The following is an 18,294-nucleotide window of genomic DNA, read 5'->3' as shown; positions in this document are numbered from 1 at the left end:
GGCTGTGGTCATTGCCATCAGAAAATTTTTAGAGGACATCCCAGACCTGCACTTGGTTTATACCCACCACCCCCTCCTGCTCAGATTCTTCCTGTCCCATCCAGAGCTGATGAGTAGGTTTGGGCACCGCGTCCTGGAACTTTGGTTCTCCTGGGAAGAGAGCAGCTATGAGGAGCTGGATGATGTCCCCTCTGCTGGACAGTCCCCGCTTCCTGCCAGCTTAACAGCCCTGTTCCACATGCTCAGAAGCAGCCCCAGCATCCTGCTCATTTTGCTAGTAGGTGACCACTTGCTGAGTGGTGGGTTCTTTCTCTCTCTCTGGGAGCTGGTTTACTGGGGTCAGGAGGCAACTGCCGATGTTTGTGTCTGCCTCTGGATTTATTGATGTTTCCATGTGAACTGGCAGGCAGGTGCCTGTTTTCTATGAATCCATACTCTTTTCTAAGTCTAATGGAAGTTTGCTCACTAAGAAATCTGTCCCTCTGTACTCCTCAGAGGATAGAACTGTGAAATACTGACCCCAGTCACCATTCCCTCTCACCTCCCTGTCTTCTTGACATTAAACAAGGGCTTAGGGGCGCCTGGGTGGCTCAGTGGGTTAAAGCCGCTGCCTTCGGCTCAGGTCATGATCCCAGTGTCCTGGGATCGGGCCCCGCATCGGGCTTTCTGCTCAGCGGGGAGCCTGCTTCCTCCCTTCTCTCTCTGCCTGCCTCTCTGCCTACTTGTGATATATCTGTCAAATAAATAAATAAAATCTTTAAAAAAAAAAAAAAAAAAAAAAAAAAAAAAACAAGGGCTTAATGTCAGAGGAGACCCTTGGGGCATGTGAATGGAGATGGCTGATTATAGAGGGACCGTGCATTTTTTTTTTTTTTACCATGACTCACAAGATAACATTATGTGCGCAATACACTCCCTTGGGCAAACCCCAAGTAACCCCAAGTTGTGAGAAATTCCAGTGCTTTTTTTTTTTTAATGAATTAAGACATTCCTATAATTCCTATCAGATATCAGATAAGTCATCTTGCTGCCTGTCGTCTGCAGTGCCTGATACACTAGTTTTAGCTCCATCTTTTCTTCATCCGCTCAAGAAAACATGTCAGAAAATAAATTAATGAGAGTGACATAGCTTTATTATGGAGGTAACCGCTAGAATTTGTTATTTATTTATAAAAGAAAATCATCTGCCCCATTTGACACTTTTTAAAAAAAAAGATTTTATTTATTTATTTGACAGAGGGAGAGAGACAGCGAGAGAGGGAACACAAGCAGGGGGAGTGGGAGAGGGAGAAGCAGGCTTCCCGCCGAGCAGGGAGCCTGATGGAGCAGCGTGCCCGATGTGTGGGGAGCCTGATGTGGGGAGCCGGATGTGGGGAGCCGGATGTGGGCCTCAATCCCGGGACCCTGGGATCATGCCTGAGCCAAAGGCAGATGCTTAGCAACTGAGCCATCCAGGTGCCCCCCATTTGACACTTTGTATTCAGTGAGTGATTACTAGTGGCAGGTGCCAAACTGACTGCAGCATGGGAGACATTTAGTTTAAAACCACCGCTTTCAATGCCAGCTCACCAACTTTGCCCTTCCAGGGCAAAGTCCAGGAAGAATGACATCCCGTTAGAGAAGAGTGGGATTCCTTTGATGTTCTTAATCACCAACAAACATGATTTATTGAGTTTTTTATTGGACTGACTTTATTAGAGTGACTGCGGTGAAAATAACACCTTCACGTTGTAGACCTCACTTCCTTAGGTATGTACTTCTGTCCATAGTCACACATGCATGCACACGCTCCCCACTCAGACTTCAATCTTCGTCTTCCATCCCTGAGATCTCTCATCTTGTGAGGCCACGTGTGTTGGCTTGATAGGGACCACATTCATGCTTTGGCTCAAATTCTTCCCTGGAGGAGGAGGAAAGAGAAGGAATGGGCTAAAAATAAAGCATCAGTTATAGAGGAAGAAGGCAAGATAGTGCCAGGAAGAGTAGCAATGGATAGAGTGAAGATACTGGATTTTCTTTGCGATGAAGCATTCAGGGATAGTTTCTCACACAGAGTAGGTACTTAAAAAATATGTGCTGGCCGGTTGAATCAGGGTTCTGGACAGAAGCCTCTCTCTCTCTCTCATGAAAAGCAGATCTTCTGATATAGATATTTATGGTGTTTTTTTCTTTTTGAACAAAGAGATAGGTTTAGGGAGATTTCCCATAGGTCACAAAAGTTGAGATTAAAACCCAGATTTTGACTCCCTGTGTAATGTTCTTCCGAGTAAACTGAGCTAACTCTCAGAACAAGAGAGAAAACAACCCTGAACTAGTGTTCCATCTAACAGGAGAGCTCTTTATTTGAGCAGTGGGATACAGGGAAGAACTGACCTAGACCCTGCCCCATAGGCCAGGGAGAGAATCGGACACAACAAACCAGTAGGACCTGTCCTAACAGTGTGCCAGTAAAGGCGAGGCAGAGTACCTGGGTGGTGGGAGGCAGGGGGCAGAAAGATGTCATATATTGCAAAGGATTTGACAATTGACAGTGTTGGGGGAGGGTCCTGCCAGGCCAGCACAGCAGCGTGCAAGTTCTTACTGTGATTTAAGGACATTGAGTGGTCTGGTGAGGTTTTGGAGCATGGAGGGTATGTTACAGGAGTTGAGGTTGAAGAAGGATAGGGAGGAGCAGGTTTTTAGAGGCCTTGAGTTTAGTTGTTCACTTTTTCTTTTATCATACATTTATTTGGTACTTACTAGGCACTAGCCATTGGGATATGGTTGTTCCTTGCCATTGAGGAAATCGCAGATGCTTGTTTCATTTGTCACCTTATAGAGACTTCTAAAGCATCCCTGGGAGGGGAGAATCAAAGAATGGGGAAGCTAGGAAAAAACCTAAGGTCATGGGCGCCTGGGTGGCTTAGTGGGTTGAGCCTCTGCCTTCGGCTCGGGTCATGATCTTGGGGTCCTGGGATCGAGTCCCGTGTCGGGCTCTCTGCTCGGCGGGGAGCCTGCTTCCCCCCCCCCCCCCCCGCCTGCCTCTCTGCCTACTTGTGATCTCTCTCTGTCAAATGAATGAATAAAGTCTTTTTAAAAAAAACCAAAAACCTTAGGTCATGACACTGGGCTATGGGAGTGGTAGAGTCTAAGCCCCGTAGGCTTACTTCTGATTGCTCCGGTTGTCTTCTACTGGGACCCAGACGCTCACTGGTCCCTCCCTTCCGAACCCTTTCATGTTCATATCCTTCCCTTTACAACCAAACCCCTAGAAGTAGTTTTCTGCTCTCAAAATTGTCATCTCTTACTTATTCCTTTACCCATTGGCTTTTGCCTGCATTGCTACTTGAAACTGTTCTTAGCAGGATCAACAGCAATGTTCTTGTGACTTATTACAGTGGACATTTTGGTTCTCATCTTACATGACCTGTTATTCATGATTGTCCACTTTTTATTGACACACTCTTGGTTTTGGCAATACCAGCTCTCTTAATTTTTCTCTTACCTCTCTTGGTGCTTCTCCCAGTCTCTTTCATAAAAAGTTTTCTTTCTGGCTAGTGCTTGAAAGTTCATGTGCCTCAAAGTTTTGTCCTAGGTTCTCTTTTTACTCAGTGTCTTCTTTCTGGGCTGTGTCAATAATTCTCATGGATTTGGTTGCCTCCTGCTACATGCCGATGACCCAAATCTCTGTCTCCATCTGTGACCTTTCTCCTGAGCTCCAGACCCATGTAGCGAATCATCTGTTTGACATTTCTGTCTAAAATGGAGCTCATTGGGGCACCTGGGTGGCTCAGTGGGTTAAAGCCTCTGCCTTCGGCTCAGGTCGTGATCTCAGGGTCCTGGGATCAAGCCCCGCATCGGGCTCTCTGCTCGGCGGGGAGCCTGCTTCCTCCTCTCTCTCTGCCTGCCTCTCTGCCTACTTGTGATCTCCATCTGTCAAATAAATAAATAAAATCTTTAAAAAATAAAAAAATAAAAAAAATAAAATGGAGCTCATTATCTTCCTCCCCCAAGTTTTCTTTCTCAGTCTGGGTCCTTCTAGGGTGATGATCCCTCCTTAGAGGAAAACTACCCTGAGTCACTAGCTTTAAAGAGTGTAAGTACTTAAAGGAAATAAGCCAAAGAGAAAATGAATCTCAAGAGACCAAATTCTTTTTTTTGTTTAAGATTTTATTTATTTATTTGTCAGAAAGAGAGAGAGAGCACACACACAAGCAGGCAGAGAGGCAGGCAGAGGCAGAGAGAGAAGCAGGCTTCTTGCCGAGCAAGGAGCCCGATGCGGGACTGAATCCCAGGACCCTGGGATCATGACCTGAGCTGAAGGCAGCGGCTTAACCCACTGAGCCACTCAGGCATCCTAAGACCAAATTCTCAGAGAGACCATGTCTCAGGCAGGCTGGGGCAGGCACTCCGCCCTTTATTGTGGTGACCCAGTTACTGTCCTTGGATGTGAACCACCCTCACTACCCCTCTTCCTGGGCAGAGAGGAAGGAACCTTGTGTTTTGCTGGCCTAGAGTTCAAAAAGAAAAATCTATCCCAAGGGCTAGATGCTACATAGGGACCCAGGAAGATGAAGACTTTTCTGAGCTTCAGTTTCCTTGTGTATAAATTGGAGATAACATGCGGATAAATATATGGGAATAATATGTGGAAAGAATATATAGGAAAACACTCTTTCTATCCTGTACACAGTTAGGCTTATCGCTGAATCAGAGCGAGAATGGTAATCTCAGAACAGCTTATTAAATTGCTCAAGGTCATGTAACTAATAAAGGTCATGACTGTGATTGGAGCCTACAAGTTAATGAGCTTTTCACTAAATTAGATCCTGGAAACATCAGTGGTGAAAAAGAATAGCAAGGAACAACTTTGCTGTCTGTTTATACATATAATTCTTACCATTTCTCCCCAGCTCCTAGCCACAGGAGGGGAAAAGTGTCTAAAAATATGTGTTGGTACCAATTTCTGTTTTTGATATGGGTAATTAACAGCTGAAAACAAAGCTGTTAATTGCCACTCTTATCAATGGGTGGTCTTTCATGTAGGTTGTTTAAATGTGAAAAACAATGATGTCACAGAAGCTCTGTTTGTTTCCTCCTTACCCATATCACCCTACTTGATCCCACTCAGAAATTTCTGGACAGCTCTGGGCAGGAGAGACTGCCGAGTGGACCGTGTTCCATCCAGAGCCTTCTGCACTGACCCACACAGTGGGGTGCACTCTCCCTCCCTGGCATTCACCATAGTCACCGAAGGCTGTGTGGCCTTCTTCCTTTTGGACTGTTAAAATTTAACTCAGGGTCCTGAGGGACCAGCTCTCTGGCTAGGCAGCCAAGTGCTGGTGAAGGAGCAGGATCAGGGAACTGGTTTTGGGCCCTGTGACCTTGGGCAAATCATACCCGCTCTAGGCTTTAGCCTCATACCCTGTAAAGTAAAACAGTTCATGTAAATGAACTGAGAGTCTCCCTAACCCTCCTATTCTGTGATCATCTCCTTCTGGAGAAGTTTTCTGAGTCCCTATATAAGGTGACAAAGATGAAGCCAAACTCATGCCTGTTTTTCCTTAACTCATAGCGTAGTAGATTTTACAGAGCCACCGCTGTCTCAACGGGCAGGCTACTTAATCTGCCTGTTTCCTCATTTGAAAAATTAGGGTGACACCTAGAAGAGTTATGAAGATACAGATAATCCGTCAACAAACATACAGCTGCAGTTTGAACACATCGCAGGACCTGACAGTATTAGTCCATAGTTGAGCAATCGCTGTTGATTTGTAGTTGTTTCTCTGGCAGCTGTGGGCGTTTGTGAAGAGCCAAGCCCAGATGTCCCGTGTCACCCAGTGATCAGCACATCTGGAGTTGTCTGGCTGGGTGCCCTGTAGCCATGTCTCTCTGTGTGTCAGCTGTCCTCCCTGGAAAGGGAGTCTGTGAGTGACCTTGGCTGCATAGCACCCAGCATGTTAGCCTGTCCAAAGGAATTGGCTTGTTTGAGCTGGTAGGTGCCAGGAGCTATCAGTAGGATGGTCTCTGGTGTGGCTTCTGACTGGCTTTGCCTGTAACATATACTCATTAAAATAACTCTGAAAGCAAATAAAAAGCAATGTCCTTTCCTACCTTCTGAACCCAAGGCCTTTACAGCTTGGGGCAGAAATAGCCAGATGCCGTGGAAAAGAAGGGGCCTGACCTGGTCCTCGCTTCCCTTCCCATGCCCTGAATCTGTCCTAACCCATCCTTTTCCTGCCCTGTGACATCTCCATCCCCCTCTCTTTTCCTCCCTTAAGGCACATTCAGGTCCCTTGTCTGAAATAACCTCTTCCTGATCCTAAAACTTACCTTTTCGGAGAGAGGCATCCTGGAAAGTAGAAACAACTTTGGACTTGGAAGTAGGAGATTCAAATCTTAGCTGTGCCACTTGCTGGCTTGTGTGACCTTTGGCATACCACATAATCGATCTGAGTCTCAGTTTCTTCCTATTTGGGATGGGCCTTTTCAACAGATTAGTACATAATAGGTGACAAGTAAGGGAGTGCTCCCTTCCCCAGATTTTGTGACACCATCATCCTGGATCCTTCCCCAGTTCCTCTCTTTTTCCTATCTACCTGTTCCCAACTGTGATGTCTTCTGAGCTCTGGCTGCCTTTTCTCCTGCTCAGGATCTCATCTATTCCAGCCCAGTGGACACAGCCCGCAAAGTACTGATTGTCCTAAGGACCTTTTTGAGGAAGAATGATGATGTCGAAGTGAGTGGTCTCATCCGAGGCCACTTCCTGCTGATCCTACAACAACTGTTGATGGAACATGGGGCCTCTCCCTCAGGAGGTTAGTCTGGAGCTGTCCGGGGGTGGTTTTGACCTTCAACTCAGGAGTGGGCATCTGTCCCTGATGAGGTCTGCTCCAGGAGAGAGTCAGAGTTTTCTCTGGAAAATAAAAGTCAGGCCAGTGTGGGATCAAGCTAAACTTTACCTCCTTTCTCTCATCAGAGACTGAGCACTCAGCATACTTGTTGTATGTGTGTGTGCATGTGGAGCGCATGTGTTTATGTTTAATGTTTCTGTGTGTTTAGCATAAGTGGGTGTGTTCAGTGTATGCGTGCATGTCCCTACCCAGCATGGCATGTGTTCAGAGCTGTTTGTCATAAGAATGGTAGCCCCCATTTGGGAAGAAGAAAGCAGGAAATAAGTGGGGAGGCCAGGAAGGCAGCAGCAGCCTGCAAGGGCTTGGAAGGGGGTGGATCTGAAATGTGTTAGAAGCTGCCTGTGAGATCCAGAAGGATAGTTTCCAAATCTGGAATGGGACTCCCCGGAGTCCCTGGAGTCCAGGAAGTTTGATGTTTGGTGCAGTTTAAAGACACTGAAAAGGTTGGCATTGCTTTACGTTTTCCTATTTTTAAAAAGTTGAAATTTAAAATTTCCAAGCAATTAAGAGGAAGTAGGAGGAGAACTATAGTTCACTTGATCCAGTCCTGACTGAGGAGGAAAGTTTTCAGATAGATTTAAGAGTGTCTAGAGGAGCTGAGTCCTTCCTTGGCAGGGAAGGATAAGTCACATCTAACTGATAATAATGTATAAGAGCCATGAGATTTCATGGAAACATAGTTGAAAAAATGTGGGCATTGAACTCAGATTTAAGTTCAAGTCTTGACCCTGCCACTTACTGGCTGTGGGAGCTTGGAGAAGTCACTCAGCCTCTCTGAGCTGTTTTCTTTTCTTTTCTTTTTTTTTTTATAATTTAAAGATTTTATTTATTTATTTGACAGATCACAAGTAGGCAGAGAGACAGGCAGAGAGAGAGGAGAAAGCAGGCTCCCTGCTGATCAGAGAGCCCGATGCGGGGCTCGATCCCAGGACCCTGAGACCATGACCTGAGCCAAAGGCAGAGGCTTTAACCCAGTGAGCCACCCAGGCACCCCTGAGTCTGTTTTCTTAACTGCAAAATAGAAATAGTCCCTATTTCACAAGGGGGATTAAGTGAAATATTAAATTTCTGGTACCCAGCCCAGAATTGGTACCCAATTTGTCAGTTGCCCCTGTACTAAAGGAAGAAGGCAGGAGGTAGGGGTGAATCCCAACAAACATTTACAGTGGGGTAGGGCGTCTGTTTGACCTTGAGGTGATCTGAGTATTAGGTCTCCTGACCAGCCCTCCTTGTTCCTCATAGCCTCAGGGAACCTGCCATTGCTCCTGAGCCTCCTTTCTTTAGTGCAGCTGAAGAACTCATCAGAGCAAGAACTGGACAGCATGGCCATGAAGCTTCTTCACCAAGGTGCCTGGGCTTGGGACAGTGCCTGAGGGCCCAGGGCTGGGCATGCTCCTTTATTTATTCCATCATTCAGCCCTTTGGAAGAAGCTAGTGGGTCACTGTTCCTGTGTGCTTCCTGCTGTGGGACCTTTTAGACCTTTCTTTAATTGTACCATGGGAGTGTTTGGGAAAAGAAACAAAAACAGAACATTGTATGACAGGCACAGCTCTGGAGTCAGGAATGCCTCGGTTTGTTCTCGGTTGCTAGTTATGCAACCTAGGGCAATCACCTGGCTTTGGGTTCCTCACAAATAAAACAGTCGTACTTAACTGATGTAGGGTTAAGATAAGGGAGAGCTAGATGTCAAATACTCAAATGCTTGGCACACAGTAGACCTCCAGTGCAGCTCTGTGCAGACTCCCTTTTCTGGGTACAAGCTCAGTTCTCCACCGCACTCCACAACTGACTCAGGATCTGATGATCCAGGCCACAGTTCCCTAGGCCTCTTTCACCTCTACTCAGACCTCATTAGGACCTTTCATTGCTGATTAATGCAGTTGCCACTTCATAGGCAGCATCCTTAGGAAGATTTATTGAGGAAACACTGAAATCAATAGGAAAAATGGTGTGTCTTCAGTACCTGTGGACTGTCAGGTGCTCTGGCCACGGGTGAAGATGGTTCTTTCCTTGCCTGGAGCCCAGGCCTCCTCATGAGATTGGTGTCAGACTGAAAAAGGGCCTTCAGGCCTGGCCTGGTGCTTGTCCTCCCAGCCTATCAGGTCAAGTGTAACACTCAGCTGGGAGGGAAGACTGCCTGTGACAAAATCAAACCGCTGTCAGAAGGGCCTCTGGAGGGGATAATAATGACCTGAAACATACACGTGAAGTGTAATATACATTTATATATAATCCTTTTATTTGAGAGCATTGCGAGTAGAAGACGGGTGAGGAGAGGGCTGCTTATCTGGTTGACCACAAGCCACTTAAAAGTCAAGTGTGATGTGCCCGCCAAAACAGTGAATGGAGACTTAGGTAGGTTTCCTATTGAGGTGGTGTAGGTCAGGGAGCAGAGTGCCGAATCCCAGGAGGAAAGGGATATGTTCTGTAGATGTCTGCTCTACAGTGTAATAACTACTCTGATGAGGTTTGGGGGAGCCATAGGCATCTAATCTTGCCTTGAGAAGTTACAGAGGGCTTCGTGGAGGAGGTGAACTTTGAGCTGAATCTCGATTGCTGAGTAGGAGTTAAGGAGTTAGCCAGATGAGGGTGAGGTGAGAGAGAATATGGCAAATTCAGGGAACTTCACACTGTTGTTGATGGAGTCCCCTGGAAAGGTGGTGAGTGCCCCATTGCTGGAAGATTTTAAGAGGCTGGATCTTTTCCTGCTAGGCGTGGCAGGCTGGCCTAGATGATCTCTGCAGGCTCTCCAACCTGGAGTCTTCTCTGGCATCAGTGCTGTTATAGGATGCCTTTAGATCACATAAACTTGTGTAGTCTGTCCTGAGCTGCAGCTGTGGGCTGCTTGCCTTCAGGTTTGTTACTGTGTTTCTCTTCCTTGGCTGTATTACCAAGGACACTTAGTTTGAGCTTGGGCCCCAAGACTGACAGACTGACATCTGAAATTAGCCAGTCGAAGGCCATTTATCTGTGAGAATTGTGAGTGCTCGTGTGCATTGAACCCACGAAGGGCTACATGATGGGGCCTGGGGACTCTTGCAGTGAGCAAGCTGTGTGGGAAATGCGACCCCGCTGACGTGGACATCCTGCAGCCCGCCTTCAACTTCCTGTACTGGAGCCTTCATCAGACTACACCAAGCAGTCAGAAAAGAGGTGCTGAGGCCCCAGCAAGGCAATGAATAGGAGGGGTGCTGGGCAGTGTCTGTGGCCTTTGCTGCCCGTAGTTTTTTTCCGCTTGTGAAAATATATATCGGGAGGGGCGCTTGGGGTGCTCAGTCATTAAGTGTCTGGCTCTGGCTCAGGTCATGATCCCAGAGTCCTGGGATCGAGCCCCACGTTGGGCTCCCTGCTCCGAGGAAAGCCTGCTTCTCCCTCTCCCACTCCCCCTGCTTGTGTTCTCTCTCTTGCTGTGTCTCTCTCTGTCAAATAAATAAATAAAATCTTAAAAACTATATATACATATGGGGAGGATGTCGCTGGGCCAGATGGTCATAAGGTCCTTTCTGGTTCTGTTAACCTGTGGTTCTAGAATGAAGCTGGAACCCGTAGAGTCTAAAGCTGATCCTTTTGTTCATTCACCACATGTGCGTGAAGTCCCTGTCAGGTGCTAACCGCGATGCCGGCTGCCTGAGCAGGGGCTCCTGAGTAACTCATAGCCCTTACCCTGCCAACCATCTCCAGCTGCTGCAGTGCTCCTTAGTAGCACGACTCTGATTGAGCTTCTGGAGAAGACTCTGGTACTCACCTGGACAAAGGGGGCCTCTCCCAGCACCACACTCCTTTGTTCCGCCTGGCTGCTCACTGCCTCCTTCTCTGCTCAGCAGCATGATGGCAGTCTGCAGGTGAGTCACTAGCCCGTGTGGCTTTGGGGCATGGGGTGGCACACAGAGGAGTGACAAAGTTCCTGAGTTCTGGTTCCCACTCTGTGGCTTATTAGCTGAGTAACCTTGGCAAGATATTTAATCTCTGAGCTTCAGTGTCCTTGCCTACAGGATGGGGAAGAAAATGTCCATGGTTGTTGTCAGGTTGGTTTATATTAATTTATCATGCATGGATAACCTTCATGCCGGGCTGTGTTCTAGGCACAGAAGAATAAGAAATAAATACAGCATGTACCCCACACTTGGGAAACTTTGTATTGTAGTCTTTAAGCAAATCTTTGAAAGGTAAGATTGTACCAGGCAAAGATAGTAGGGAAAGGCATTCCAGGTAAAGAGAACAATTTGAAAAAAAGACACGAAGCTGCACAAATTTTGGACATGTGTACGTATTTGGAGACTGGTGAGATACCATGTGACTAGAATGTAGGGAGTGGCCTCTCACATTGGACAGGAAGGCAGAAGCCAGCCTGTGACCTTATAGGGCTAGGTGGTAAGCCGTGAAATGCCAGACATAGGCAAGCTGTCATTGTGATTGTTGGGAAAGGTGATGCAGGGAACAGGGGAACAGTGGACATATCCACAGAGCACCTCTTTCCTCTCAGTCCCTCCTCGCCCCCTTGTATGGGACCTTGTCATCAGGGTGCCCTGCGTGAACTCCTGTGTGGGCTGCTCCACATTCAGGTGTCTCCTTCCTAAGCCTGACTGCTGCTGGCGGATAGAAACCATCTTCTAGCCTTTGAGGTGTCTTTGCCCTGTGCCCAGCCCTGTGCCATTGAAGTGCCGGGCACATGCTCATTTGTGTAGAAGTGAAGTCATTTTTAAAGTTTGGCCTCCAAAAAAACCCAAAAAAACCACAACAAAATGAAGTTTGTCCTCTAAAGGGGCATCGGGCTGTGGCGGAGCTGTACTATAAGTCTTCTGGTTGTTGCCCACAGCATTGACTGGGGACAGGAACATTTTCTGCTTTTCTGCGTGAGGCTGTTGGGCCCACCTTACCGCTGCAGTCACCTGCCTGTGTGGAACCTGCGCCGTGTCCCTGGCTCTCCGGTCTTCAGCTCACACCCAGCCAGTTACCTCCTAACCACCTCCACTCTAAGTCCTCTCCACTCCCTTAATGGTTCGTCCTCACCTCTGAGGTGACCTCTTCAGTCTCCTGGTCCCTGGCCTTTCCCTTGCTCCATATCTCCCGTCCCTGCAGCCAGTCTGTCTGCACTCCACGTGGCCGCTGAGACCCTGCTGACCTTGGTCCTTCTGCAGCCTTATTTTCTGCCATTCTACCCTCCTCTGTCCTCTGACCAACTCTTAGCTCCTCTCCAAATCAGCTCTGCTCTTTCATATCTCCATACGGTTGATGATTTGACTGAGTGATTGATTCTTTTATTTTTAAAGATTTTATTTATTTGACAGAAGGAGACACAGCGAGAGAGGGGAACACAAGCAGGGGGAATGGGAGGGAGAGAAGCAGGCTTCCCACTAAGCAGAGAGCCTGACATAGGGCTCGATCCCAGGACCCTGGGATCATGACCTGAGCGAAAGGCAGACGCTTAATGACTGAGCCACCCAGACGCCCCTGAGTAATTGATTCTTTTTTTTTTTTTTGAAGATTTAATTTATTTATTTGACAGGGAGAGAGAGATCACAAGTAGACAGAGAGGCAGGTGGTGGGGGGAGCAGGCTCCCCGCCGAGCAGAGAGCCCGATGTGAGGCTCGATCCCAGGACCCTGAGATCATGACCCGAGCCGAAGGCAGAGGCTTAACCCACTGAGCCACCCAGGTGCCCCTGAGTGATTGATTCTTAATAGCCTTTATTTTTTTAAAGATTTTATTTATTTTTTTGAAAGGGAGGGAGTGAGAGAGAGCACAAGCAAGTAAGTATGGAGGGGGAGGGGCAGAAGCAGAGGGAGAAGCAGGCTTCCCACTGAGCAGGGAGCCCAAAGCTGGGCTCGATCCCAGGACCCTGAGATCATGACCTGAGTCACCCAGGCACCCCTACTAGATTTTTTATTTTATTTTATTAATGTATTTCTTTTTTAAACATTTTATTCATTCAAGAGAGAGAGCACAAGTAGGGGTTGAGGCAGAAGGAGAGGGAGAAGCAGACTTTCTGCTAAGCTGGGAGCCTGATGTGGGGCTTGGTTTCAAGACCTGGAGATCATGACCTGAGCTAAAGGCAGGTGCTCAACCATCTGAGCCACCTAGGTGCCCCTATTTTATTTATTTTTTAACATTTTATTTATTTATATTTTCAGTATATATGCTGCCAAAGCAAGCACTATTTATTTATTTTCAGAGAAAGAGAGCAAGAGCATACAAGCAGGGGGAACAGCAAGCAGAGGGAGAAGCAGGCTCCCCTGCTGACCAAGGAGCCCAGTGTGGGACTCGATCCTAGAACCCTGGGATCATGACCTTAGCAGAAGGCAGCCGCTTAGCCGACTACGCCACCCAGGTGTCCCAATAGCCTCTATTTTAAAGACAGTTTTAGCTGTACTGAAAGATTGAGCTGATAGCAGAGTTCCCGAATAATTCCTATACAGTTTCCTCTATTAGCATCTTACATTAGTATGTCATCTCCATACCTTTGTACAAATTGGTTCTTCTGTCTAGAACCTGCTGATTCCACTAGCCAAGCATTTTCGACGAACTGCTTTGTGTCAGACTGTGGTAGATCCAAGCAGAGAAGTAATTCCTGCCTTGAAGCAGCGTGTGTTCTGGGTGAGGAGAGCAGGGCAGACTCAGCTTTGAACCCATGACTCCCAACTAACCCCTCAGTTTGGACAGTGCTTTGACTTTAAAGACACATTCCCCAATGCTGAGCCTCAGCTGTTCTTCACAATAGTTCTGGAAGGAGTGAACGCAGGCGGCATTGTTCCCGTTTCATACGTGAAGAAAATGAGGCAGGCTGGGAGAGGGGCAGTGAATTCCCCTTGGCCACATGGATAGCTAGTGGCAGAGCCAGGGTTTTGATTCTGGGCTGTCTGGCTCTAGATCTAAGCTGGATGGTGGGCTGCAGTGGAGACTGAGTCACACACGAGGCCAGGGAGGTTCCCTGGTGGAAGAGTTCATTGACGATGGGGGAGGTTTGGGAGAAGAAGGGCCCTCTATGTACAGGATAATTTGCCTCCTCACATTCCTGAATCCAGGGCCGGTGGGCTCACAAGACTGTGTGGTCTCCTCTGTCCCTCTGGATATAGTAGGTATGTGTGGGTACATAGGAGCTATTGGGACAGGTTATTTTCTGCTCAAGCTGCCAGAATGTGGGAGGTGTCCCCTTACCTCTGCCCTACCAGGTTCACCAGAAACTGTCCGTGGAACTGGACCAAGTATTGAAGGTCCTCAGCTTTCCAAAGAAAAAGGCTGCGCTGCTCTCAGGTATGGCCCCGGGGCACTCTAGCAGGAAAGGAAGAGCTTTTCCCTTAGACTGTAAGATGGGACCACTCTCCCCAGACCAGCCTGTGGTCACCCTATTATTATCTCCACCGTCTTGCCCCTGTGACAGAGCTAGGTGGGAGGTGAGGAAGGAGGAAGGAACTGAGTATAAGGGGTTCTTGCTTTCAGCTGCCATCTTGTGCTTCCTGCGGACAGCCCTGCAGCAAAACTTTTCCTCTGCCCTTGTGGCCCTGGTGCCTTCAGGGGCCCAGCCACTACCGGCCTCTGAGAACACTGTCCTAGCTCCACTGAGACTATCACAGGTGTTGTCCCTGGTCATTGGACTGCAGAACCTCTTGGTGCAGGTAAGGCCCTTGCTGAACGGGACCCTGTCAGTGGAGCCTGCTTCTCCCAGGACAACTGTAGGAAGAGGTAGCTGCTTGTCAGGAACCTGGTATTTCCTCCAGGACTGGGGGGTGGATTAATTGGGACTTTTAAAGTTATAGTGACAGAAATGAAACTCAAAGTGGCTCATAACTGAGAAGGCCAGGGGTCAGCACTGGTTTCAGGCCCACCTGGATCCCATGGGCTCAGACAATGTCATCAGAACTCTGTCTCCATGTCTCGGTTCTGCATTTCTCTCAGCTTTGTTCTCATGGGGTGGTAAGATGACCAGGAGCAGCGCTTTTCCAGCAACAAGACACTTTCTCTTTTCCAGCAGTGGCCAGAACGGAGTCTCATTAGCCTGGCTGGGGTAATGTGCCAGTCACTGTGGCTGGGCCATCTGATGCTCTGGTTGACCCGGCTTGGGCCAGTGCCCTCTCCCGGAGGCTGGGGCATATGGTCAGCTCTCCATAACTCGTGTAGAGTGAACATAAAAGAGGGATGGTTCTGCAAAGAAAACTGTTCACAGAAAAAAGGGGAGTGAATTTCATGTAAGCCGAAACAGTAGATATCTACCTCATAGGGTTTTATGTTTCACAGCTCAGAGGACTTTCGGAGATCATTGTTTATCCAGCTTCCGAATGCTGGGAAGAGTGGTGGGGGCATGGAGATATGTCACATGTCTGCCTTTGAGGAGTGAGCATTTGGCTGTGGGCTGCCATATAGACAAGAGGTGGTAACACCATGTGGTCAGTTTGGGGCTAAAGGGAAAACTGCACTGTGGGAGTCCCAGGTATAACTAATAGGCCGGTATAGGGTTAGTGCAGAGCTAGCTGTCAGAGGTTTCCTGAAGGAGGTGACTGAACTGGGCTGGAAAGATTGCATGACTTGTCTTTCTTCCCCAAGGGCAGGGGATTACCAGAAATGGCATTTATCTTGATGGCAGCACCATTTTGTTCTCTGGTATGGACTCATTCCCTGTCCCTGGCCTCGTGGCCTGTCTCCCACCCTTGATTCCCCAGGACTTTCTTTTCTTTTAGGAAGGTTATTGTGTATTATTTTCAAATAAGAGCCAGCCACCATAAGGTGACTGAAGCCCTAGATGTTTACGCTGTTTTAGTTAGACTTGGACTCTCTTTCCTTGCCCTTTGGAGCTTGTCCAAGAGAGACAGTCAGATCCAGTGTGATCTGATGGCAAATCATTCATGGGACAAGAGGAGGGAGGTGGGGGGAGCCAGCAAATGAGTGAGACGAGTTACAGAGACTTCTGGGAGTGGGAAGGGGGCCTTGATTTGAGTAGACTCTATTTGGTTACTGCACATATATGATATGGCTGTTGATTGTGGGAGATTATATTCTAGGATTGATTGTCACTGGACCTCTACACAGTATGGGGAAAGTTGCAAATGTAAGGAGATAGAGGATGCTCCAGGAGTGGCCCTGTGCTGGCTCTGTGGTTGCTGAGACTTGTCCTGCCAGCATATCTATGCACAAGGCACTTAGCTCTCTCTGGTGTAAGTCCCCATTTTTATATCGGTCTTTCCCAGGCTGTGAGCTCCTTAAAGGTAGGAACTATGTCTCACTAATCTTTGTGTCTTGTTCCCCTTGTGGGTTCAAAAAAATCAGAAATCAGATGAGAACCAAAACATCAGCTTTATTTCTTGTAAACACTATAGGAGAATGTAGCTGGGACTTCAGATCGTACTGGGCTTTTTTTTGGCCTGGAGTTTTTCATATACAGCAAAGGTGAAAGACTTTTTGTGGGAGTCCAAGTCTAACTAAAACAGCATACACTCACCACCTAGATTCTACCATTAGCATTTTAGTATACTTGCTTTATATCTATCCAAAAGAGCTTCTTTTCTTTTCTTTTAATTAATTAATTAATTAATTAATTAATTTTTTAAAGAGAGATTTTATTTTTTATTTTTTAAAGATTTTATTTATTTATTTAAAGATTTTATTTATTTATTTGACAGACAGAGATCACAAGTAGGCAGAGAGGCAGACAGAGAGAGAGGGGGAAGCAGGCTCCCCGCTGAGCAGAGAGCCCGATGCAGGGTTTAATCCCAGGACCCTGGGATCATGAACTGATCCAAAGGCAGAGGCTTTAACCCACTGAGCCACCCAAGCGCCCCTTTATTTATTTATTTGACAGAGATCACAAGTAGGCAGAGAGGCACATGGGGGTTGGGGGGGGGAAGGCCCCCTGCTGACCAGAGAGCCCGATGTGGGGCTTGATTCCAGGACCCCTGAGATCATGACCTGAGCTGAAGGCAGAGGCTTAACCCACTGAGCCACCCAGGTGTCCCTCAAAGAGAGCTTTTGAACCACCCTCTTTTCCCCCAGGCCATACCAGAAGCCCAGAGGCAGGGAAATTATGTTTACATTATGGACACTTTGCCACCTGGCCATGATCTTAAGAGTTTAAGTTCATGGGAATATAACCTTTAATACCTTGATCCTGTCCTGCTGGCACATTAAATGTTAAGCTAACATTTTACCTATTAGATAAATCTCTCCTTTGTTGAGGAGGAGCCAGTTAAATGTTGGAGGAAAGGCAAATGCTTTCTCTCCAATGTTTTTGAAAAGGCCAAAGTTCCTATTTTAACATTCAGAACATAAGAGAAAAATTACTCCCTTATACTCAACATCCAGCATAAAGCCTGGCACCAAATTGGTATGTAATGTTTGTTGAATGAGTGAATGAGGACACAGAAATGACTATGTTATGGTTCTAGCCATTTAAGTACTCAGATAGTAGGAAATACTAATAATTACAATTAATGCCAAAATGACCTATTATTTGAATCAAGAAAGTCTCTACAGGAGAGGTTACATTCGAACCAGGCCTTGAGTCATGAAAAACTTTCCTCAAACCAGTTGCCTAAACACAAGGGGGTCAGTGACTTCCTGTAGCACCATTACCATTCAGCTCTCCTGCCCAAGAGCCTGGATGTCATCAGCCTGTGACACTCTTCTGTGCCTCTGGCAGTTTTTTTTCTTTTTTAATCATGGTAAAATATTACATAACAAAATTAACCATTTTAATCATTTTTAACTTACAGTTCTGTGGTAGTAAGTACATTTACATTGTTGTACAAACACTACCACCTTCTTTCTCCAAAACTTTTTCATCTTGTCAAACTGAAACTGTCCACATCAAACAGTAACTCCCCACTGCTCCCTCTCCCCATCCCTTGACAACCACCATTCTGCTTTCTGTCTCTATTTGACTATTTAACTATTCTAGGACCTCATATAAGTAGAATAACATACTATTTATCTCTCTGGAAGTTTTTGACTCTCCTCAGCAGTCCCTGGGAAGGTGAACCAACTGGAGTAACTCATGAATTCCTCATGAAGAGGCTACTGGGTCTGTGTGGGGAGTTGCTCAGCCTCACAGTCACTGTCCCTGTCACAGCCTGGTGAACAGGACCAAGAAGCCCCTTCCTCCTTTCTCTCACTGACACATGCCTGAGAAATTCCCTGCCCTATTGTTTTCAGCCATAATGACCTTTCTGTCACTGCCCTTGACCCAAGGAAGTATATGGAAGAGTCATTTTTTTTTCTCTGTCCTTCCCCTTCCCCCAGGGCTGGAGCTATACCTCCTTTGGACCCTTCCATAGGTTTGCTGTTTAAAAATAGTTCTTCATTTGTTCAATCATTTATACATTCAGCAAACATCATTCCATAGCAATCCAAGGTCTCTCCAAGCAATCCAGGAGGTTTCATTCTCTCTCTCTCCTGAGCTCCTGGGATGGTTTAT

At 47.0% G+C, this 18,294-nt stretch overlaps 1 protein-coding gene across 1 annotated transcript in view; it reads left to right on the top strand.

Moving 5' to 3' along the window:
* The window catches only part of MEI1 (meiotic double-stranded break formation protein 1), a gene marked incomplete at both ends in the record, with an annotated part of 78,368 nt that overhangs the window by 47,241 nt on the left and 12,833 nt on the right, over positions 1 to 18,294 (top strand). Inside the window, 7 exons of the mRNA XM_080811363.1 lie at positions 2 to 277; positions 6,632 to 6,797; positions 8,136 to 8,240; positions 9,937 to 10,047; positions 10,576 to 10,736; positions 14,063 to 14,144; positions 14,331 to 14,506. Of these exons, the coding sequence (XP_080667489.1) occupies positions 2 to 277; positions 6,632 to 6,797; positions 8,136 to 8,240; positions 9,937 to 10,047; positions 10,576 to 10,736; positions 14,063 to 14,144; positions 14,331 to 14,506 (1,077 nt within the window). The remainder of the gene's footprint in view (position 1; positions 278 to 6,631; positions 6,798 to 8,135; positions 8,241 to 9,936; positions 10,048 to 10,575; positions 10,737 to 14,062; positions 14,145 to 14,330; positions 14,507 to 18,294) is intronic.

The sequence above is a fragment of the Martes martes genome, assembly GCF_963455335.1.
Source record: "Martes martes genome assembly, chromosome: 8".
In the NCBI taxonomy this organism is placed as follows: domain Eukaryota; kingdom Metazoa; phylum Chordata; class Mammalia; order Carnivora; family Mustelidae; genus Martes; species Martes martes.
Note: the sequence above shows the minus strand (reverse complement) of the source record. Positions and strands in the feature narration are given on the sequence as shown.